We start from the raw sequence: 23,521 nt of genomic DNA on the forward strand, positions 1-23,521 counted from the left end.
ACACAGTGAGTGGCCAACGAAAGCATGCCCCCCTCTTAAAACACAGGTGGTCCTCCGCCAATAAAGCAACAGACTGTCCACAGCCTAAACATTCCTCTTGTAAGTAGGCTATTCCCCGCATCTATTTCTGTCGACCCTGCTTAACATCTGGGAAACCGGGGGAGCGGGGGGGGGGGGTATTGTTGGATATTGTAGGTTTAGTATCTGACAACCTCCTGGGTCAAAACAACAAGACATGGACTAAATGCTATTCTTTTTTCTCACACATCAAAATAAAGAGTGTCCAGCTCATGATGCTAATTGTATGGCGCTATTATATAAGGAACTTACTTCTTCCATTTTCCTTCATACAGGTGATGAGGTCCTTGTACTCTTTGCTGTGGGCCTGGTACGGCTGGGCTTCGATCGTCACGTTCAACTCAAATTTCAAATTTAGAAATATCCCCTCCGAGAGAAAGTAGTGTGGTCGGTCGTCCTGTCTCAGGTCGTGGAAGATCACCACCGCCCGAGTGGTCCAGTTGAAGTGGGAATGAAGCATGCTCGCGAACTCTCCCAGTTTGGTGGTCGACGGTCCGGTGCGCATGATTGTCCGGTACTCTTCCCGCTTATCGAACCCGTACGCCGGGCCTCCGGCCGTTATCAACGGCAGCTTCCAGTGAGACGCGAACCTCCCCACCGAGGCGAGGGGGTACACGCATCCCGGTCCGATGAACACATCGGGACGGATGTAAAGTTTGGCGTCCACGGCGACTACCTGCGCTTTGCTCTCCACGCAGGAGCCCGCCACCGGGTCCTCCGTGCTGAAGTTTAGGATGTTCATGGAGCGGCCCACGAGGAGCCCGTACTTCTCCTGGAGGTCCTCACGTGCCATGAGTATCGCCGGGAAAACTCTCGCCAGAGCCCAGGGGTATTTTTGATAATTGTCTGGAAGCATCACGGCTACGGTTATGTTAGTAGTCCGGGGCGGCGCTCGACCTTTTGCAAAAGGTAAGCAAACCATTGCCACTAAGAAACAGTATCCCATTTCATGTTTTAATCTCATGGTTTTGGATTTGTTGTTTTTTCCGCGCGAGAGTTCGAGTGAAGAGATTTCACTCCACGAGCTCACCTTTTGAAGTGAGTATATCCAACAACTCTCTTTTAAATGGTAATAAAGTCAGCCGCCAACAACCAACAACCCCTATTCCAACTCATTTTAGCTTTAATCCCGGTAGCATCCTTGTGTGGGCTAATATATTCCCTAAATCCGTTCTGTTGTTGTGGAGCAGCTCTTGAGCTGATGTTGAACAGAGTCTCCCTCTGAGAGTGATAACATCCATCCAGATGATTGGGACTTAAATCACAGCAACCCTCCGCACTCCCCCTATACGTCACATACAACTGGTCCTCGCGGCACACGGCAGAGGCGCCCCCTCTCGGCGTTGTTAAGAAACACTGTTTCGTTCGTTGCTTTAAAGTTTAAACGGAAAATAAATCCCACAGTGCAAATCATTTTTGGGTCAGGACGAAAGAGTAGAGAGGTCTGACAACACCCAGGCCTCGCACACTTACACAATGTCACACTATTCAGTGTATAAAAACACACAGACAACACACACACACACTGACCCAGCAATGAGACACTGTTCAAAGTGTTTATTTGCATGATTGATAACCTATAGGGAATACACAGCATCGGGTTATAAACACAGATGGCATGTTAGCTCCCAGATGGAATTCCACTGAAATAGTATCAATGTAGGCCATGATAGCAGGGCAGTTTTAAATATTGAACACATAATAAGTAACCGATATAATTCGATTTTTTTCTTTAAATTATGTTAACATTATTCGTTGTAGTTGGAGAGGATGGGGGAACCAGATAACATGGCTGCTGGTCAGGATTTGGCCCACAGGATGCTTATTGAGGCTATCTCAGACCATGGCCCCAATGTTTGTATGAAGCCACACCATCACAACTCCTTACGCAGAAAGGACCCCATACAGAGCGGCTGCCATGAGTCCCCTGTGTCAGTCCCAAACATATACTCGCCAAACACAAATCCTGTGTTTCCTGGAACAGCTTCAGTTTGATAATCAGGACTTTTTAGGGTTGTCAGTTCTAGGAACTTGGTGAGACTGACAGTTTGCCATTCATGTCCACACAACAGCATGAGTCAAGCAAGATCCCAAATGTAGTTCTTGACCTTACAAATACTAAGGCCTGCCATGCCTGCAGAAAAGGACCCTCTCTGCCGGAGTTCAGACAACCAAAGGGAAAAAAAGCATATTCAATTAAACAAGATCAGATCAAGACCAGGTCAACAACATAATAAGATTGTCTTTTGTTGCGTTTTATTGGAAGTCAAGGAGGCTACAACAAGATACATTCATATAACACTCAATGACTTGGCATAAAACAAAGGTTATTTTTTAAAAATACTTTGGTACGGGATATTTTTCGTCAGCTTTAAATGCAGGATAAATATTTAAAATCCTCCCATTTGACGGTATGCATTCTGTCTTCTTTTAAAATGGATTCTTTAATTCTTGGTCCACATTGTCCTGCCGCATGTCCGATCTCTCTTGCCTTTACTCTTTCAGCCATCCTAGCAGCTGAGGTGTGTAGTAGGTGATGATGATGTCAGCGCCTGCCACAGAACACAGCCAGAATGAAACCAAGTTCAAAAGACCTTTGGTCTGGTTATTTTGCTTAAAATTAGCAGCTCGCATCCGACAGAGACAAAGGTATATACTGAGAGTGATTAGGCCTACAGTTTGAGTATCTACTGAGAGAGTGAGTAGGCCTACAGTTTGAGTATCTACTGAGAAGGTGAGTAGGCCAAAAGTTTGAGTATCTACTGAGAGAGTGAGTAGGACTACAGTTTGAGTATCTACTGAGAGAGTGAGTAGGGTAGGCTACCAGTTTGAGTATCTACTGAGAGTGAGTAGGCCTATAGTTTGAGTATCTACTGAGCGTGAGAAGGCCAACAGTTTGAGTATCTACTTAGTGAGTCAGTAGGCCGATAGATTGAGTTCCTAGTGAAACCATACAGCTGATCTCACCTGCCCTGCGGAAGGCCGTCATGGACTCCATCACGGCGGCCTTCAGGTCGAAGGCCCCGGCCTGGGCCCCGTGCCACAGCATGGCGAACTCCCCCGACACGTTGTACACCGCCAGCGGGTGATTCGGGTGCTGCGGAGACACCAGTCAGTTCAAGCATTATTCATACAGTGCTGGATCACTTTAGGTCAATACAAGTTACAAAACAAGTACAAGTTACAAAACATGGCGACCACGAACCAGCAGCTAGCTCCACCTGGAAACCATAAAGGAAAACCAAACAGCAACAAACATATTTGTTGAAAAGGAAATTAGATGAAAGCAAAGTAGTTGGTTACATAGAAGTGATATGGATTGATCCGATTCCTAATCTTGTCTTGAAAGAATATATAATAATTGGATTAGACATAAATATGTACTTAAATAATGTTCCTCGTGGATTAAACGCAACCGTTAGCAGCCATATAGCCCTGCCCCTAAATGACAAAAAGTATGACAGAAGCATGCATGTTCATCTATTCGGCTAGTGTTTGAGGACTAGCCTAAAGGAGGTTTGGTTTCCCTGGAAGTAGGGACCACAGAAAAGAAGGGAGGAGTCCCCCGTCAAGGAAAGGTCCCAGACAAATCAATTTACATTCAGTTATTGGAAAGTAGACAGAAAAACCCAAGATCAGACAGAACAAGTTGATCTGATCGAGTGAGCTCCAGTCAAAGTATGTCTGTGCATTAATTGAATAACATAATTGAGTTACAGTCCAAATAATAGTCAATTACCTTGTCTTTGACCTCTCTCACAATGTCCAAATACGGGAGTCCAGGTTTGACCATCAGCATATCAGCTCCTTCTCTCACATCCCGCTCCTAAACCATTACAACATCACACAGTCATGTGTCATTCTGTGCACAAAACATACAATATACATGATCAAAATTCTGCATTAGATCTTACCACAGCCCGCAATGCCAGTCCCCTGGCACCAGGGGGCAGCTGATAGCAGCGTCTATCTCCAAATGCAGGCTTGGACTGGGCAGCATCTCTGCATGAAGCCACACATCAACAAATTAACCTCACTGTAGGCTGGGTTTAGGCTATTTGAATTTCGGAATGTAGCACACTTACCTGAAAGGGCCATAATAGCATGAAGCAAACTTTGCACTGTAGCTCAGCACTGAAACCTTAAACAAATAAAAAAACACAATTATGTCATCCATTTTCGATCCATGATTTAAAAAAGCTGTGGTCAAGTGTAACAACATAGTATATTAGATATATATTATAAGATAAAAATAATAGTTTGTGATTTTAAGTTAGACATTTTGTGCCTGCTCCAGCATACCTTGTTGCCCATTTCATTGGACATCAGTGCTTGTTTGATAGCCCTCACCCGTCCATCCATCATGTCAGAGGGGGCGATGATGTTACAGCCTATCAGAGCGAAACAGGAAATCATATACCCAGCAATGATGTCATCTCTACAATATCATGAATAGGTCAGATAATTGTCAGATTATCTGACCCTAATAATCTGATGGTTTCCCGATTGCAATTAATTGCAACTCCAAATTTCTGAGAAATTGAATACATTTTAACATCCTCATGTAAAATATATTTATTTTTGGAGAGATGCCATGTCCCTCATTGACATCCCATTTCAATGTTAATATGCCATAAGTCCTGTTAATATTTGGAATGCTTTAGAATCAATAAAGTATTGCAATTATCTTTCAATTACCTTCCGAATAAATTAGCAACCGTTATCACCATAACACAGAATGAAACCATTGATTAAGAGAAGATGTTCCGCACAGGGATAGAGGAATGGACATTAGTAATGCTTCAACTGAAACACATGTGGTAATATTAGAGAGTACTGACCAGCCTTGGCGTAAGCTACCGCCACCTCCCCTAGACGTATGCAGCTCGCGTCGTTGTCCAATGTGCCGTCCTCACGTAGAATACCTGAAACGACATCATACACCACACTCATCAATACAGCAGCAGCACATGCGATAGTTGTTAGCGGCTGTGGAATAGAAAACCCTACATATTGAGGGTGCGCATACCGCAGTGTCCGTGCGCTGTGTACGGACACAGACAGACATCGCAGGCGATCAGCAGATTGGGGAACAGAGAGCGGATCTTCCTCACGCCCAACACTGCTGGCGTCTGGTCCGTGTCTGCCCCAGATCCTCGGCCATCCTGGTAGAACAAGTGGTCACACACAATGAGCTTTAATTATGTGCAAAAAACATGAAGAGACAATCCAGGGCCAAAAATCAGTATTGTTTTAAATCAAAGATGAATGTCTTTTTAGTGAATGACACTGAACACCTACATATGTATCCATTGACCAGAAAACCCTTGACTCCTAATGATTTAATAATGTACAATAAAACAATGTAAAAAATGTCCATAGGCAGTAAGTAATGAGTAATTACAAACCATAGTATCCATCAAAATGATATAAACACAATTCCCAGTAAGGGTGTCCTTACCTTTTCTATTTTTGCCGGCACACCAAATATCAGCACGCATTTTAAGCCGTTTGCTACAAGAGGCTTCAGCATTCCCTCAAGCTTATTAACACCATACCTGGGGATTGAAGATCACACATACAGTATGTAAATGCTGATCAATAATGACGTTTTGATTCAACCATACTATATTTGGGTTTATCCAGTAATGTTAAGTATAGAAAAAGGCCACTTGCTCAGGCTTATAGATCCCTTCTGACGATGACTGAATCATATCATATTGTGATCATGAAGTTAAGGTTGAAAACCTTTCCCAGAGATATTCCCAAGCTGAGATGGATGACTGAATCCAAAAGACACAACATGGAGATAAAGGGAGGAAGCTGTAGATGCGAATTGACCTAACGGATTCCCCTCTTATCTGCGTTCAGCTCTAGTAGTTGGCTTTGGGTCCACCCTTGACTGTTTTTATCTAAACACAACAGACTTCGACTACGGGGCTTCTCATAACAATAAAATTACATCTGTTGTGTTTTCAAGTCAATTTTACTGATTAAGGTAAGGTCTTTGTTAATCATGTAACGCAGTGTAATGTTGGTGATAACAACATGACACTCGACAAATCTTTCTACACGTGAACCCAATTGAAGTCTTCATTTTTATGTTTATGTTTCAAAAGAAGGATCATATTTATTATAATTGTCCTTATGTTTACGACCCTTACCTGGCTTGACCTGGAAGGCTTGCAATGGGCTCTACTGCATCTTCACTGTCTCTGTGAAAGAAAAGGCATTTTAGAAAAATTACAACTTGGTCACATCTCCAATGAAAGTTTATCCATAAACTACTTTCCTTTTATGTTTTCCCAACTTTGATGATGGTTCTATGTAGACAAATTATCTTGATACAATTGATTTATATTCTAAAAATAAATATTTACGTTATGAAGATTGGGTAGATGAGGTTTTCAGGTCTTAAATCTGCTGCACATGACTGCCAGTATCTCAGTGTTGGGTGAAAATAACCACTGTGGAGCACAGACTCGACTGGCGTCTGCATTTTAGATATCGGCTGGAAAATAAAAAAGAACAAAGAGTTAACCAAAAAGTAAGGCATTGACATACCTTGCAGTGTAGGCATAGCACATTGTGTCCACGGGTTTCTGTTCTGGTATCACCAAGTAAGCGTGAAACCGGCTCAACCACGCGGGATAATGCCTATCCAAAACAGGTTGCGACCAGACTGTCCCAAATAGGAACACCATGTGTCCCGATATAATAATAATAACTGTACATATATAACAACGTTATTCTTGAAGAGGGTTGGAGAATTAGGTGTTAACGGCTCAATAAATGTAAAAATTCACTCATATATAACAACATAATTCTTGAAGGAGGGTTGGTGCATTACGTTTTACCGTCTCAATAAACATAAATATTGACTAAAATAAGGACTATTGCGTAGTTTAACAAATCATCTACAATATAATCAAATGTAAATCTTTTTTAAAAAGATCCAAGTTTAGAAAAAAACTTGTGAAGGGCTTTCAGAGTATTACCTTGTTATTACATGACTCACAGGGAAATACAGCACTAGATAAATACAAATACAGTAACAATTTCCGCAGTATGTATTGATTTTATTGTCATAATTAATCATACTCTATATTGTAAAACTCCTACCAAATGCTGAAATAACGTGTGCATACAAAGGTGACTTATATTTAGGCTTAATTAAGCAGAAAAGTGTGCCTACCCTTGAAAAGTGTTCTACCGGATTCTTCCTTCCTTCCTTCCTTGCTCCAGTTTTCTAGTTTATGCGGCAGCTTGCGGCCACCGTAGGAAGTGTAGCGAGTTAAGATCTCGCGAGAGTGTACTGACGACGAGTAGTAGACAGCTCACCAGCGTAAGTCATATTTTAGCTACCACATAAATGGACAAAACGCAGGTAAAAAGCAATGCAACATCATAACGATTTACTGCACTATAAACCCTACTGACATTGATTTTGAAACTTTTATTGAATACGTTTCATTTCTCAACGTCAGTTCACTTGGCTGGGTCCTAGCACTGTAGTGTTGAGCTGTATTAACGTAATGAACTGTAGTGTTGAGTTGCATAAAGGAACTGTAGTGCTGAGTTGTAATAATCAACTGTTACTTAGCCTCTCTGGAGACCAGCTTGATGGGATATCTAACATTACATGACTATATGTCATTCTGATGTAGAAGCGTTCGTACTTCCCCTTATGATTATGCTGTAGTAAGGTGTGTGTGGACATGGCTCGCATGTTAACCTGGCTAAATATGTGTTCTACGTAGAGTAATGTCATCTGTCTTGTGTTTTAGGTAAATCTTTGCAATCTAAATAGGTCATTATTCTTTTGCTGTCTTTTGCTTTAGGCCCAAGGCCTATGGAGGTACTGACGGATTCTGTATTGGCCTGGTTCTGCAGCCAACCTCGGGCCCCTCTTCGCCTACCAGACTCAAAGATGTAACCTAGACTCCTCTGCTACTTCCAGTGCCTTGCCGTCCAACGTGTCTCTGCTGTCATTCCCAATTAACCGGAGTCTGGACTGACACACCAGCCCCTGACTTGGCCTCAGCCAATCTGGCCCCTGCTTTCACTCTTCATCCGCACCGGTATCTAGTCTCATAAAAAACCCAAGCCACAATGCTGTTCTCCCTCAGAGAGCTGGTGCAATGGTTGGGCTTCGCCACCTTTGAACTCTTCCTCCACCTGGCCGCCATCCTGGTCTTCAGCGTACTGGTGGCGCTGCGGGCGGACATGTTCACACCGACGCTAAGCTGGTGGCTGGTGTTTGTGCCGCTGTTCGCCGCCGACGGCCTCAGCACCTACTTCACAGCCATCGTGTCCATCCGCCTGTACCAGGAGAACGAGAAGCGGCTGGCGGTGCTGCGGCTGCTCTGGGTGCTGACGGTGCTCAGCCTGAAGCTGGTGTGTGAGGTGCTGCTGTGTCAGAAGCTGGCGGAGCAGGAGCAGGCCAGGGACCTCTGGTTCGGCCTCATTGTCTCACCACTCTTCATCCTGCTGCAGTTCCTCATGATCCGAGCCTGCCGCGTCAACTGACCAAGCGATCGGCCGCTGCCCTTTTGAGATTCGGAGCATAACACACGTCGTTGTGTTCGCATGTTGCCAACCAGCACTGGTTTGGTGTCCTGTGTTTGAGTTAGGTCAATCAAAAAACAGTCAATGAGTAGATGCTATCCTAAGCATTGTTCATGATAACGGACCACGATGCAGCTACTAACACAGCATGCTCATTTATGATCTGCTCTTACATCGTTACAGCTCAATTATTACAGTTGTTTTCTTGTTTAAAAGATTTTCTTCAATAGTTCAGTGAACATTGTTAAAGATACCAAAACTATACAGAAAATAAAAGGTAACCCTTGACAGAGATTTTTAGAAATGTTACTCAAAAGCAGTACAAGCAAGTCCTCGCTTCAAGTTTGTATAAATAAGAAACAATAAGGAAAAACAATACCCTGTTTATTATTCAATTGCCCAAAGGATAATGGGACTAACTCAATATCAAATTAAATTGAATGATAGCAATGTCTGTATATTTTTGTAATGTAGCAATTTTGATGCCGATCATTGCATAGCCTAGCAGCCCTCTGATGTGGCAATCGATGCTTCCAATTCACTTGCTTACATTAAAATAACTCAATGGAAGGGAGTTTTCCCTCTCTCGCCAAACACAGTTTTCTTTGTACACTATGTATTGCCGCTCTTTAAGCGTATTCATTAATTGTGTACATGCTACATGTTTACTGGCCTAGTTTCTTCCTCATGTAAAATTCACTGTAACGCATTCTCTCAGGATGCACCAACTTTATTTATATCCGTATTTGGCATTTTCGTACAGTTGTTATTCGTACGGTTGCTGTCACTTATGTATATTTCTGTAAATAAACAGTCTGTATTTACTTGTTTTTACGTAAGGTGTATTCCATCATTCCATTTGATTTATAGGGGGCTGTGTCTGCTTCATCATGAGTAGGTAATGGGTGGATTTTACTGGTCTCTACTAGATCAGAGAGGTGTTAGGGAAGAAAGTGACTTTTTGTGTGCCGTCAGTATCTTTTGAGTGATGTCTATTTGGCATGTCTTCAACCAACTTTTCTCCCAATTAAAATAGTCTGAGTTGGGTTAGCCTTTTTTATTTACTGTTGGTTGAAGGTGATCTTTTACTGGCTTGATCAGATTTAGCTATGTTAGGAGTCAACAGTTGCTTACATTGCAACTTTAGATGCATTTCACTTATTTTCCATTATTTTTGGCTTAACATAATGATCTTGTATCTATTGTGGCCAAGTTCAATCTCAGCTTTCCTAGCTCAGAGTTCCCACTCAACTCTCTTAAAGATAATTACGCAATTACTACCAAGCCCATTTCTAGCAACTTCTCTAATTTATTCCACTAGGTGGTAGTAATACATCACTATAAACAATAATTTTGCAGTAGGACTTCTGTGCGTGTAAATCCAGACTTTTTTGATTCGGACGGTTAAGATCGATGAACATGAATAACACCGATGCTCGAATGTGCCTGAAAAAAAAAGATGAATACCCACTAATTCTCTATTTAGAGCCACATATTAATATATATGGTCTTCACAGACACAAGTCTACATTTTATAAAATATTTACTATAATGAGGGGGATCGGGCTAAACATTAAAACATTCGGGCTAAACATTAAAACATTCGGGCTAAACATTCTTGTGGCTATGACCTGCTGTCAGAGCATGACTCTACCTTTACTTTAAATCACTATATTCACCGTTTCAAAGACACACAACAGGGGTGTCGTAGGCCTAGGCCTATCATTATGCGTTGTGAAATGATCAGTCTTCAATCACAACAACACACGTTTCAAACCGTTCGCATTCTTCACAAGTGATTCAGATGTAAACATTGTTGAAAAGGTACTGTGAATAGAGTCTACTATCCTATATTATCCCACTCATCTCCATAGTGTCCAACCTACTAGGCCTACTTGCCACGCCGCCTCCAGCTTCTATTGGACGTTCTGTCCGAGTAGGGAGGAGATAGGGCAGAAAGTACCCCCCAGCATTGAAAAGTTCTGGCGTTAACCCTGGATTGATGTAGGAATAGTTAACATATCTTTGACCAGCTTTGATCTATATTCACATCGTCCTATAGAGGTGTGAATGAATGATGCTGTGATATGATGATGGAGACGCGGGCCGTCAGAACAGCGTTGTATGTTGCGTGCGCTCTGTTATGTCTCACTCGGTGTCACGGAGAGCTCAATCCCAAGGGTAGAAATGTCTGTGAGTACATGTGAGTATTTATTTTTATTGTATTTAACCTGATTAAAAGTCTTATGTAGGCCTATCTCTGTTTTTTCTTGGGGCTGTATGAAGGATTTTGACAATTCAGCTGACGGCTCCTGCGCCAGCATCCATATGAAGGCTAAAGATGTTTATAATTCTGTCGTCCTTTCCAGTAGCCTATAACTTTTTCAAGTGTAACCATGACGCTCAGCGGCAAGTAAAGAAATTAGTTAATGAAAAATATTGATACTTTCCCGTTGAAACCTGAACATGTCTCCACAGTCCGGGACATTTCCAGTGCTGCAGTGGTTGGAGACATGTGGCAGACGAATGCTCAGCGGGTAGGCTCAACATCAAACTGCCATAACATGGGTTATTCCGATGCGATTTGTAATCTTTGCTTGTTATTCTTCGCCTTCCTTTAATGACGTCATAAGTATTGGTATTTCAGCAATATGTGAAGGAAATTTCACCTGCGTGGAGAATGAAGTCTGTGTGCGTCCCAATGAATGCCGCTGTCGCCATGGTTACTTTGGAGCTACTTGTGATACGAGTGAGAAAAATATCTTTTATCTTTTCATTTTATTCATTCACGTTGTTCAACCTTGTTGAAGATTGTCTTTTACAAATTGTATTTGCTTTAGACTTAACATGACTCATTAGCTCTGTTTGGAGTCTGGATTGCAACTTTAAATGCATGTCAATGTAATTTCCATGCTTATGATTCTTTGTTTGACAATCATATACGTAGGCATTTTTGTACCCATTATGGCCTGGCTCAAAAACGGTTAATCGCAAGCATTCTCAAAGTTCCCACCCAGTTGTGTTAAATCTCAGACAGGAGGGAGTGGATATGGGGCTACAACCTGGGATGTAGACATAGAACAGTTTTGAAATGATTATTTAGGTTTCGGTTGTTTCTTCAATCATTCAATAGAGGATCACACTGTATTTCTGTTTTCATACATGACATAATCATTGAAAAAATATTGACTCGAAACTCATGTCATGGACACCTCCCCCCCATGTCCTCGCAGAATGCCCTGCCCAGTTCTGGGGCCCCGACTGCAAGGGCAGTTGCCCCTGCCATCCCTACGGCCGCTGTGACGACTTGACCGGGGCCTGCACCTGCCAGCCTGACCGATGGGGCGCCCGCTGCCAGCTGTCCTGCGGCTGCCGTCAGGGCACCTGCGACCAGGGCACCGGCGTGTGCACGTGCCGGCCGGGCTACTGGGGCCCGCAGTGCTCCGAGGCCTGCGCCTGTAGCGGGGACTCGCAGTGCGACCTGGCCTCTGGCCGTTGCCACTGCAACGCCGGGTGGTACGGCCGCGCCTGCGACGTCCACTGCGCGTGTAGCGGCTCACCCTGCGAGCAGCTCACGGGCCGCTGCCAGTGTGATGAGCGGCGGTGGGGCGGGCAGTGCGAGCGCACGTGCCTTTGCTTCCAAGGACGCTGTAGCCAGGCCGACGGCTCTTGTGCCTGCAGGCCGGGGTTCCGGGGGAAGCACTGCAGGGAGCCGTGCCCGGCGGGCTCATATGGGCAGAACTGCAGGAACAAGTAGGTGGACCTAAGTGTTGTCCTCAAGTTAGAGAAAGTTGGCATAATGCGTTGCCCACATAGGGTCCATTGTCTTTATAGCAATGAAATTCCCTTTGTGGTGTGGTGGGTTTGTAGACTCCATCCCATAATGTGTGAACACCTTTGAGTGGCCAATCTTTGTCTATTCCTCACTGTGTTCTGCATAAGCGGTAGCAGCAGTATGTATCCCCCTATGTTTTTCCAAAGTCCCACATCTGTGTTGCTGTGAATGCGGCTGTCTGTCTGTAGGTGTGGCCACTGTAAAGGCCAGCAGCCCTGCAAGGTAACAGAGGGTCTCTGTGTAACCTGCGACCGGGGCTGGAACGGCACGAGGTGTGACCAGAAGTGTGCCAACGGCTTTTTTGGAGAAAACTGCCAAGAGGTGTGTCCGGGGTGCAAAGACGGACACTTCTGCAACCGCATGGATGGCACATGTCCTCACTGCAATCCCGGCTGGATAGGAGAGAGGTACAAGAATAACCATTACTTCTTACATAAACTTCTTTAAAGGCGCAGTAGGGAAGGAGGTTCAAGAGCTATAATCTGAGTGTATTTTTTATTTAAGTAATGGCATTGCCATCAGTCAGCAATTGGCAAATGCGCTGTGAGAATATCGCTTTCAAGTTGGCTGGTCCTACATTTATATGAGACAATTAAGATTGCTCCCGGCCCATTCCTGACCAATCAGGGCATCTCTTCCGGTACATGAAAAGCAACATTTGTCAATGGTGGAGAAAGGGAGACAGCAGAGAGGGAGGGGATTTTCTGGGAGATTTAGTTTCACAATCTTGCTCCATTTCATTCTTTACTGCTCTCTTTTCTTTTCTCTCTCAATTCTTACCAACAGCACCTTTAATCAAAACTTTTTTAGTCTAAAATGATTATGTCAACACAATAAAGTGAACTTTTATTATAGCAACAACAAGGTCTTATTATGATAACCAATATTTAATCTTACCTGTCAACCGATGCGTCAACTATTTGAATCTTTTTGTATCCACAGGTGTGAGATCAAGTGCCCCAATGCAACATATGGGGACAACTGTGTCAGCGAGTGCCAGGACTGCTTCAATGGCACATGCCACTTTGTGACGGGAGACTGCGTCTGTGACCCCGGCTTCCATGGAGCGTTGTGAGTTATCCAATGATCAGTGAATTAGAGGGGCCAGGTTATAGCTTCTGAATCGCCTCTCCTTCCACAGAAAATCTGGATGATTATCAGGCTTGTACTAAAGTATTATAAGGCTGAACTGATTCATTAGGGATACATGAACATATGTATTAACATACTCATTGGATTAATGACGTGCATGGAACTAACATATTCAATCATAAACCATGTATTTTATTCTGCGCTTTGTCCTTACAGTTGTAACGCGAGCTGTTCTGCTGGTCAATACGGCGTAAACTGTAACCAAACATGCTCCTGTTATGACAACGACTGCGATCCAGTGTCGGGAAAATGCAACCTAAGTAAGTGGACCTTCCCTCTTTTAATTCCCATTTTCCCATTTGAAATGACTACACACACTGTTTTTTTTTTACGATGAGCGTGATGCATTATCTTGAATGGAGCCTTCCGACGCTTGGTCCTCCAGAAAGGAACCAGAGAATGGGCTTAGTGGCCGCTGGGCTGCTGTTCTGCCTGCTGCTCTTACTGCTGCTGTCCCTGCTCTGCTGGGGGTTGCTGCGCAGACATGTATACATCGACAGGTAAGACAATATTGACTAAGTAGGACCACAGGAATGATGTTATCAAGTATTTGTCAGTTGTTTGCCTTTTCACTTATACAAAGTTTAAATTAAGTGGTTTTGTCTGGTTTCTGTTGAAGCAGCCATGAGAATAAAGCCAAACAAAGCCTCTTTGGGGGATTCACACGGATAAGTTATAAGCTGCCTCGGGTTCCACTGCGAAGACAGAAGCTGCCCAATGTTCTTGGTAAGGATACAGGTTTTATCTTCAACAGCTGTCCAATGACGGTACACTGTTTTCATGCTAGCAGTTCATTGTATGGACATGGGTTTTACCATGAACGGGTGTCGTTTCAGGTTTAAACTTAAACGGTAGTCCAATAACAATGTTTTCATAAAAACTGTTTAGATATGCAATGCCCAATGTTGCAAAATGAAGCAATTGTACTTGATAATATCTAACATTCAGAACAGGTATCATTTAACTTACCAGGTTGGAAAAAATCTCACCTAAATAATTTTTTCCCAAAAGCAACAGTCCCACTTATGTATACCCATTCAGTCATTTCAAACACACACACATTCCAACAAGGGCCCCTGTGGACCATTAACAGGAAGTAGCAAAATTACCTCAAACTGCAGTTCTTTCCTCCACTAGGCATAGAGAAGGGAACAGGAAGATTAAGCTTTTCTGTAGAGCAGTAATAGTTGTAACACTCTTACAAAATGAATACTAACTTCATTAATTGTAACTATATTTTTCAAAATAATCACCAAAAATCATATATGACAGTATATAGAATATATATGGAATGGAATTATTGATTGGTAATAGTGGGAAAGTAGTGATATTTCTTACTGGCTTTTTTATTGTAAGCTTTGTATGTCTGGCGGCTTGTTGAGCAGAAGATGATATGTATATGGAACGATATGTATATGGAATGACTATAACATACACTCATGTTTTACAGTATCCCACCATGACCCTGAAAACACGTTGGACTGCAGTTTCATCGAGACCCCCTCCCCGTCTACAGGGGAGCAGCCAACCCCTTCCTGTTCCTCAAGAGGATCACGCTGCTCGATGGAGACCACAGAAAACAGCCCTGTCTGCTCCAGCCCGCATGGTAAGCCTGTAAAAGACTTGCTTGTTCGCTGCCTTTATTGGTTTAACATTATATAGGCGTTCTGTTTTTTTACTCTTTACTTAACTCAGCTCATTTAAGTATACTACTGTTAAGATACAATTGGCCTCAAAACTGATATCCTGTCTTTTAATTAAAGCAATGAACTCTTGACCTGAATTATCTTAAATTGCGGGAAGTGATTGTTTACAGTGGAAGGAAATAATCGCCACTTCATCAGGAAGCATCGTGTCCAAGACGCCGAATTCTCAGCCATTAGGTTTTTTCGGGCAAGTTGAGCTGCAACTAAACAACAATTAAAATGATACAGACTGCTCAAGTGTGGACCCTGTGGGACACAAGAATGCATATCATAATCAAGTAAATAACATCTCTCATGTCTGGACAAGGTTAGGTTTCTTATTCTAGAGAGGGGCAATTAAAGATATTCAGTCCGGCAAACTTGTAAGATGTAATAAAATAAATAATATATTTGTGTTATTAATAAAAAAAAAAAAATGGTTTTGAGGGTTTGACTTTCAATCATTTAAAGTCAAGTTACTAAGTCGCATAACTAGCTAAATTGAGAACAGCAGTGCCCCCACTCCACCTACGGATTGTTAGTTTGATACTTTTTCTAAATGGTGAATGTTTTAATGTCTGTGTTATTCTGCTCTCTCAATGCCTCTTTCAGAAACCGCCAAGGAGAGCAAATCAAACGCAGAGCGATTCAACAGAACAGAGACCACATTGTTGTTGTCTGAGGACGATGAGCTGGAAGCCCAGACGGATCACGTCTACGAGGTCAGCCCTACGATAACAGAGCCATGTTTAGACGACCCCAGGGAACTGACCTACCACACTGTGACCAAGAACCCTCCCCGTTTGGGCTGTACACCCCCTGGCGGACCCTCGTTGGGGTGCTCCGTACCCCCGCCAGCCCAACAAGAAGGTGATGGCGCGACCGACCCTCTTAAAGAAAACACAAAAATCAGTGCTGCAGGAAGGGTTAAACCCAGGCCTCCGGACCCGTCCACAAAGCCCAGGGGATCTTGGATCCACCAATCCATGAGTCCGAAACCGAAGATCCAGGCGGACAGCGTTCCACTCGGCACAAAGAGTACTGAGAGGAGAACCGGTACAGGGTCGGTCCCCTCTACTGTGTCTCTGAGTGTGGAGGAGCAGGAGACCCTGGTGGAGCAAAGCACCTCCACGAGAAGCCCGTCTGGGTTTCTCCCACTAGAGCCCATTTGCAGGGCGGTGCAGAGCGTTTTGAGGCAGATAAGACATACGGACGGAGAACCTGCGGCGTCCAAAACATTGTCTGGAAAACACCCAGAGGGCGCAGAATCCAACTGTGAAGTTGTTCCACCACGCGGCATGAACCCCCAGCCGAAGAACCTGGTTCTGAAGAAGAACAACCTCGAGAGCGGACAGGAGAGCGGCAGGTCGTCTCAGCCATCGGCACGGAACAAGAGGAAGCAACCAAGCCAGGCGGGGGCCCAGGTAGGCTCCATGAGAAGTTCTCCGGTTCTGACAACGAGGAGTCCACATAATGGAGATTCGCTGCCGAGGAAGGCCGACAGCCCAGGGAAGGAGGGCTTGAGGAATGTACGAAAAGGTACTCCCACACAGCCGAAGACCACGACGAAAAAGCCAGTACAAATAAAGAATCCTCAGGAAGGACATATATATTCCAAAATCAATGCAAATTAATAAAGACAAGGCAATATCACTGCATTTGATCAATACCAAGAAATCAATAATCATAAAAGTCAGAACTGGACTGTTCTAAAATATATGAATATTCTGACACGTTTGATTTTATTGTAGGGAAAGCAAGGCAACGCAGTGCTTCATACCTTGACCCTGGTATTATAGAATCCGTACCAACAATGTGTTGGAAACACTATTGGCCTTATATTAGGGAAATGTAGTCGTTGCAATTTTATTATAAAATGTTATAAAAATCATTATCAATTCCATATTTCTTTAGTTTTACCAAAGCAAAGTTTCGACAAATGTTTCAAAATGTACCATATGAAGCCAAACTTCAAAAGGGTTTGATAAACTAGAGCAATACTGAATTGTTGTGCAGATTTGTCACATTAGTGTACAACATATGCCATACATACGACCTGCTTGGTTGGATGTTGTAGAGTTTAAGGATCAGTGTATTTTTTTTGTTTTGTTTTGATGTGTGGTACTTGCATAAACTCTTTCAGAGACAGCTGCACTGATAGATGGATGTTAAACCTCATTAAAAGGTCGGTCAAATTTAAATCAACTGTTCTTTAAAAATCAGTGTACAACATCATTGTTTCACACAGCCAAGATTACTTAAAAATCTATTGTGGGGAATGAAGGTTTTACATAATTCAATAATATTCTGATGCAACAACTGCTCAGTCTTTTCTTCTGCCTACTTTGTTGATGGCCTATTTGACCAGGTAACATGCAATTGTAACGCTTATGTTAAGATATCTTGCCATGTTAAATAAAACAAATGTATTTTATTCTTAACCATTACATGCTTCCTCAAACACTATGATTGCCTTAGTTGTACTCGTTTGTTAACTCATACATGTGTTGTATAAGTTTGTATTTCAATCAGTCATGTCCTGAAAAACAGTAATATGGTCTGCTCCTATACTCATTATGAATAAAACCATTACACGATCTTAGATTTACAAGTGTGTTTAATTTAACAAGTCATGGAAACGATTAGGGATAAGGGAAAGCAAGACAAACTATGACAGAAGAGAGGACAAGTTGACCGGCCCAGTGAATCCATCTGGGTTGTGTTCTGCCCAGTCTATGAAACTTCAGCCAGGTGGGTCGCAGCCGTCCAGTAGAGGACCGTCCCAACATTGTCCACATAATCAGGGAAGAGATGCGTGATAGGATGGAGCATTAGAGATGAGCAGGGCTTCTTTGCAGTAGCAGGACATCTTACTCCTCCTTCACCTCGTATTTGTGTTTGATGTGGTCCCAGAGTTTCTGAAACAAAGCGACCATAATAAACTTTACAGACCTCCTTTGCAAGTGTGCCTTTAACCAATACACATGGTGAGACTTATAGATTGGCGTTACTTTGCGTTATCTGCTGTGATGTAGCTAGCTACCTGCATGCTAATCTAAAGCTAGCGTCCGTTCGTCCTCTACATGGAAGGTCAGGTTATGAGGCATTAGCTGCTTAACGACCACACTCACCCCCCGGTTCAACTGCTCAAACACAGCATCACCACCTTGGTCGAAGATGCGTTCGAAAAACACTGCTCCCACTATGATAGTGACAGCGAAGGTGGACGTCCTCCGGAACAGCAGGCTGTAGACAGTCTTTGCCAGCGCCATGTTGAGATCAGAGTAGAGAGTCTCAGGGAAAGCGGAAGCCCATAAGGTTCAATTCCGCTGGATGTTTATGTTGCGTAAATGGGATGCATGAAAAAGAAAATACGATTCCCACAAAATGTGATATTTTTTTCCTATTCGTATAACCTATCAGATGTACGTAAGTTTTTAAATAGGACCAATACTTAAAAAATATATATATATCTATATATATATATCTATATATATATATATCAGTCATTTGTTCTATGTTGCAAAACATGGAAATGACGTCACTGACGAAAGGCGTCACTTCCCGTTGAGATAACAACACAACTGAAGGTAAAGTTTAATTCTCCCATATTCTGTGTCTTTGTAGGATCATATGCTGATATGTTCATCAATCAGTCAATTATTCTCTGTGTGTTTATAGAGCTAACAGTTTGGTGGCATCGTTTGAGTGCTAGGCTACGCTAGGCATGCACCAGTATGCACGCGTTATTGTGATAAGAAACCTTTCAGCCTGACCCTTGATAAACCATTGATCAGTTGTGTATTGCAATATGGACATTGATTAAGGCCTGATTTCAGAGTTGACTCTTTCTACTGTTGTGGGACTGAATTCGTCTAAATCGGCCCTTGAGCTTTTGGGTACCAAATGAGTTGTTTATCTTTACAGCCATGCCAATCAGGTCAAGTCTCTTTTGTTTCATTTGATTGACTAACATGTGTGTTTGATGACTTGCTGTGGGATCCCTGCAGAGACGGTGTCTTGAGACAGGGTTAGGGAAACACGGACATGTTTTGAGCAACGATTTGCACCAGCTTATATATATATACACCATAGTATAATAGTTATTATTAGACGTTTAAAGCTGTTGAGATATTGAACTGCTTGTCAGAACTTAACCTGCTGAATCGGTGTGTTGCTATTATGACTTAGTTTTATTATAATTCATATTTATTGTAATTATCTTTTAAATCCTAGAAGTTGAACCATGGGGAGGCGGTATTACTGCGACTACTGTGACCGGTCCTTTCAGGACAACATGCACAACCGGAAAAAACACCTCTTCGGTGTTCAGCACCACAGATCCAAGAAGGCTTGGTTCGATCATTTTAGAGGTAGGAAGAATCACAATTTTCACATTTTGTTTATTTTTAGGATTTTACTGGCATAACTTCAAGCGTCTGTAGATGTTAACCTCTGTTATCTTTGTCGTTCATGACCATTTTAAAATAAGACACTGCAGCCATCCTACAGGACGAGCAAGCAAAGAAACCATGCAGGAAGTTTCTACAGACAGGTAGGATCAAAATAAAAAAAAATAATGTTCAACTTTGGGATTTATGTGACAAAGTTATTTTTAGTAACATCTTTACCTCTACATTAGGAAATTGTGGCTTTGGCCCCAGTTGCCGATTTTCCCACATGTCCGAAGAAGAGATGGAACAGCTAAGAATGCAGATTGAAGGTGAGTTAGAACCACAAGGTGGTGCTGTTCACCAGGCTACTTCAAGGCTGCAGTCATTATGTTGGGCTTGTTGGATATGGCATTATTCCACCATATGTTGCCAGTATATCACAATAAAATGATGATTTAATATTTCATTTAAATTCTTCATGGTGTATACAAAAGGTGTTTTTGCTGTGTTATATGCTTAACCCTAACCCTTTATTGGACCAATATAAATGGAACAGAGTATTTGCTTTAAAGGTCAATGCCGGTCTTGGTGATAATACCATTGTAACAGTCTCTCCTGGCTTCATTAAAACAGCAGTCACCAGTATAATAACTTTGTTGTGCCAAAGAGCATTTTGCTTGAGCGTGCCTGAATGCCAACAAGGACAATATAGCACTTTCACCTTTTGGAATTAATGTCTGTACAGAATTTTTATGGACAACACAACAGTGAATCTCCATATCAGTTATTTACAAAATGTCTTTTCACAAAGATTAAAGTGCTTTATTGTTATTGTTTACATCTGTGGCAGTCCCACTCACGCTAAATGCTACTAGTATAATCAGCATTAAGAAGCAATGGTTTGATCCTGAAAACAGGTACCGTTCTTGAAGCAATTCTCTTACGTAATGGAGGAGAGTGACTCATTTTCCCCCCTGTCTGTTTTTAGACGAAAGGAGCCGCAGAGAAGACCCCCAGTACAGGGGCTCGGCGGCGGGGGGCGCGGAGGAATGGCTGGCGAAGCGGCAGAAGAGGAAACCTGCCCAGAGCAGCGGCGGGTAGGAGCTGGCATCAGTGGCCCTCAGTACTTCATCAGTCACGGCCGAGCGTGGCTAACGTTTACTCCTCCACACCATTAGCCACACCTCAACCCCTTTTCCTTGTGTTCTCCCTACAGAGCGGCGGCGGAGGAAGAGGAAGAGGAGGAGGAGGAGGAGGAAGAACAAACGGCGAGCGATGTCGTCCAACATCTGCTCTCCATCCCTGACCTACCGCCCTCACTCCGGCCCCCTCCCCCGGGGGGGTGGAGGGTTGACCTGGACACAGAATGGGGATGAACGATGCCTAATAATTCATACGGAGCCGCCGCAACGCAACCTTTCACAAGGTCACAGCCGTCACATCAGGGGATGTGTCGGTGCAACATGACAGGGGTGTGTTGTTTGGTTTGGTGTTTCCTTATGATCCCGAAAATGCAACCGTACATATTGACCCACATCCCAGGGCGCAGGAAAGGGAAGCATTACTTCCCATCTCAGTGAGTTATAGCGGTGGTATTGCCTGTTTTGAGTGATTCTATTGTTATCTTGCACAATGGGTAACCTTGTGTGTCTGATGCAACATTCTGTCACCTTGATGTTTTTTACTATTTGAGCTGTGTGATTTATAATTGACTGGTTTTACAGTGAGTTCTTCGTTATCTTTTTTTTTTTTATAGTAGTCATTTTTTATAGTTTCGTATTGTATTTTCCGCTTTTACAAGCACGAGCTTTCTCAATTTTGTGTTCATTTCTTCATCAATGATATTTTTTACAGAAATAACGGTTATAATAAATTCTCAACATTAAGTACAGCATTCATTCAACCTAATTTGTGACAGATGGGCCTCTTAATATGCACATGCAAGATACTATTAAACCAATTTTTTTTCACTGATAAGGGTACTTCTCTTATTAAATAAGGATACATCTGTCATTTCATAATGAACACAATTCTGTGTTCATATTAAACAAATGGTCGTCAAAGTTGTATTGAAGATCCCGCCCCCCCTCCATCCACATTGGCACATTCATTAGCATGCTGGAAGCCTGTTGCTTCTGTAATGACCGTCACATCACTGCACTTTTCACTGCCACGCCTCGCTCTGCGCTCTTTACCACCTTAACCTCAGCCAGTCTTAGCCAGTCACCAAGGAGCTGATGTGAATACCAGATTACACACCGTGTCGTGTAGAAAGATGGATGAAAACCTCTCGCATGATATCCATATCACCGGTGCCCTTGGGGAGCTCTGGTTGTTATTGTGGTAATAGACAAACACATTTCCCACATGTTGCCTTAACATTGTAGTCCACACTGGTATTGCTCGAGAAAAAATGATCAGGTCTTGGACTCTTAATACCAGCTCATCTTCTCATTTGCATTTCGGTCATTTGGAATACCATCAATCAAGGTTAAGTCGTTAGGGTCGGACAACCCTGCGTGTTATCCTTCAGAACCATGAATCTGCTAGGGGGGCCTGTCGCTAACAAAGGAGATCGGTGAACAACAATCCAAAGATAAAATCATTGTATGTTTTTGAACCTTCAGATATCTAAAGAGAATGAGTCATATTAAACACATGCGTCTTGCTGTGCTGTTTCCAGGAAGAGAGCCACTCCGTTCTTCCTTAGTGAACTGGAGCCAAAACATTGGGAAACCTGGTCAGTTCTTAAAATAAAAATCTAATCTAAAGGAATAAACTTCACCCTTCCGTGTATGAATAATTCGAGAAGTGGAACCTAAATAAATTGTGCTGGAACCTTAAAACATGCTGGACTTGGAGATATATTGTAGGCCTACATTTTCACAATAATGATAGTCTCCCATTACAGATATTCAGAGATAATTGGCTACATTTATATATATTTCTTGCCTCTGTAAATATAATGCACTGGTTTGATTCACCGTTAGTATGCAGACCTGAATGCCAGAACTGACCATTAAATAGGTGGAAAGTTTAGCTTTTTGTCTAACGTTAGTTTATGTTCACTTTTTTTCAGCTCTGTTGGAATAATTCTGCTGGTGTTGGAAGAGATGCGCTTTTCTAAATTGACTGCTTCTGGTTTTTAATTGTCACTGGCTGAGTGCCCCAGTTATTCGGGAGAATGCATAACTTGGTTGGAGTTTTGAATGTTTTATTGGAGCTTGCAGAACATCACAGCCTAAATTCATAAAATTAATATGACTAATGCATTCATTATTCATATTCTCAGTTTATTTGTTCATGCATTTCTTTTTGATGAACACCTTCTGTAAAGAGGCGGTATCATTAGGCTAATCTAGTTGATCGCCTTTTCGCAGGTCGATGATTATTTGAACCCCAAAAAATAGAAAATATAATGTGGTTACAAATTATCTCAACTCCTAAAGGCTGTAACACATCTAAAATATAACAGGTCCAACCAGTGTTAGGAGTACTCTTATTCCTCTCCACGCCAAGGGTGCCAAGAGTCCCCTGGGTAAGGAGGGGGGGGGGGGCGGGGATGGTGGGGGTTTAGGGGGGTGGCACTCAGCTGTCAGTCGGACGGGGACTTGTTTGGGGCTAAACTCAGGAATCAGTGAACACGTCCACACCAGGCTCCGTTCCGCCCACCGCACTGTCAAACCTATCAGTCGTCAAACATCAGACGTGTGAACCTAGAAAACAACTGAGTAAGTGAAGCCTGATGCTGACATGCGTGTGTGTATGTGTGTGTTTTTGTGTTGTTGTGTATGTGTGTTGGTGTGTGT

At 42.8% G+C, this 23,521-nt stretch overlaps 6 protein-coding genes across 9 annotated transcripts in view; 3 read left to right on the plus strand and 3 right to left on the minus strand.

The window, feature by feature from the left end:
- Positions 1-1,323, minus strand: part of npr2 (natriuretic peptide receptor 2) — a 39,590-nt gene extending 38,267 nt beyond the window's left edge. The window contains exon 1 of the mRNA XM_056587803.1: positions 331-1,323. Coding sequence (XP_056443778.1) covers positions 331-1,042 — 712 coding nt within the window. The 5' untranslated portion in view covers positions 1,043-1,323. The remainder of the gene's footprint in view (positions 1-330) is intronic.
- A 294-nt stretch (positions 1,324-1,617) lies between these two features.
- On the minus strand, positions 1,618-7,337 carry alad (aminolevulinate dehydratase). The gene is made up of 12 exons (XM_056587809.1): positions 7,274-7,337; positions 6,459-6,589; positions 6,243-6,293; positions 5,540-5,636; positions 5,108-5,243; positions 4,920-5,003; positions 4,381-4,469; positions 4,164-4,219; positions 3,993-4,080; positions 3,818-3,904; positions 3,046-3,175; positions 1,618-2,630 (listed from the first exon to the last, which is right to left on the minus strand). Exons 2-12 carry the CDS (start codon positions 6,575-6,577, stop codon positions 2,572-2,574), a joined length of 996 nt encoding a protein of 331 aa, XP_056443784.1. The 5' UTR covers positions 6,578-6,589; positions 7,274-7,337; the 3' UTR covers positions 1,618-2,571.
- On the plus strand, positions 7,321-9,675 carry tmem203 (transmembrane protein 203). 2 transcript variants are annotated; one of them, XM_056587820.1, is made up of 2 exons: positions 7,321-7,423; positions 7,920-9,675. In XM_056587820.1, the coding sequence occupies exon 2, from the start codon at positions 8,191-8,193 to the stop codon at positions 8,605-8,607; it is 417 nt and encodes a 138-aa protein (XP_056443795.1). In that variant the 5' UTR covers positions 7,321-7,423; positions 7,920-8,190; the 3' UTR covers positions 8,608-9,675. The 2 variants fall into 2 exon arrangements, with proteins under 2 accessions (XP_056443795.1, XP_056443794.1); XM_056587819.1 differs by having other exon boundaries at positions 7,322-7,465.
- A 923-nt stretch (positions 9,676-10,598) lies between these two features.
- On the plus strand, positions 10,599-18,231 carry LOC130380559 (scavenger receptor class F member 2-like). Of its 2 annotated transcripts, none has more exons than XM_056587804.1 (11): positions 10,599-10,849; positions 11,125-11,183; positions 11,294-11,395; positions 11,880-12,399; positions 12,670-12,888; positions 13,424-13,552; positions 13,790-13,893; positions 14,019-14,133; positions 14,253-14,359; positions 15,084-15,239; positions 15,931-18,231. In XM_056587804.1, the coding sequence occupies exons 1-11, from the start codon at positions 10,734-10,736 to the stop codon at positions 16,950-16,952; spliced, it is 2,649 nt and encodes an 882-aa protein (XP_056443779.1). In that variant the 5' UTR covers positions 10,599-10,733; the 3' UTR covers positions 16,953-18,231. The 2 variants fall into 2 exon arrangements, with proteins under 2 accessions (XP_056443779.1, XP_056443780.1); XM_056587805.1 differs by having other exon boundaries at positions 14,256-14,359.
- LOC130380571 (cytochrome b-c1 complex subunit 9) lies at positions 17,918-18,632 on the minus strand. The gene is made up of 2 exons (XM_056587821.1): positions 18,450-18,632; positions 17,918-18,236 (listed from the first exon to the last, which is right to left on the minus strand). The coding sequence occupies exons 1-2, from the start codon at positions 18,588-18,590 to the stop codon at positions 18,189-18,191; spliced, it is 189 nt and encodes a 62-aa protein (XP_056443796.1). The 5' UTR covers positions 18,591-18,632; the 3' UTR covers positions 17,918-18,188.
- A 216-nt stretch (positions 18,633-18,848) lies between these two features.
- Positions 18,849-21,704, plus strand: zmat5 (zinc finger, matrin-type 5). Of its 2 annotated transcripts, none has more exons than XM_056587815.1 (6): positions 18,849-18,908; positions 19,555-19,691; positions 19,811-19,873; positions 19,961-20,041; positions 20,701-20,809; positions 20,929-21,703. In XM_056587815.1, the coding sequence occupies exons 2-6, from the start codon at positions 19,565-19,567 to the stop codon at positions 21,086-21,088; spliced, it is 540 nt and encodes a 179-aa protein (XP_056443790.1). In that variant the 5' UTR covers positions 18,849-18,908; positions 19,555-19,564; the 3' UTR covers positions 21,089-21,703. The 2 variants fall into 2 exon arrangements, with proteins under 2 accessions (XP_056443790.1, XP_056443791.1); XM_056587816.1 differs by lacking the exon at positions 18,849-18,908 and adding an exon at positions 18,921-19,258 and having other exon boundaries at positions 20,929-21,704.
- The last annotated feature ends 1,817 nt before the right edge of the window (positions 21,705-23,521 follow it).

Source organism: Gadus chalcogrammus, chromosome 4 (assembly GCF_026213295.1).
Source record: "Gadus chalcogrammus isolate NIFS_2021 chromosome 4, NIFS_Gcha_1.0, whole genome shotgun sequence".
In the NCBI taxonomy this organism is placed as follows: Eukaryota; Metazoa; Chordata; class Actinopteri; order Gadiformes; family Gadidae; genus Gadus; species Gadus chalcogrammus.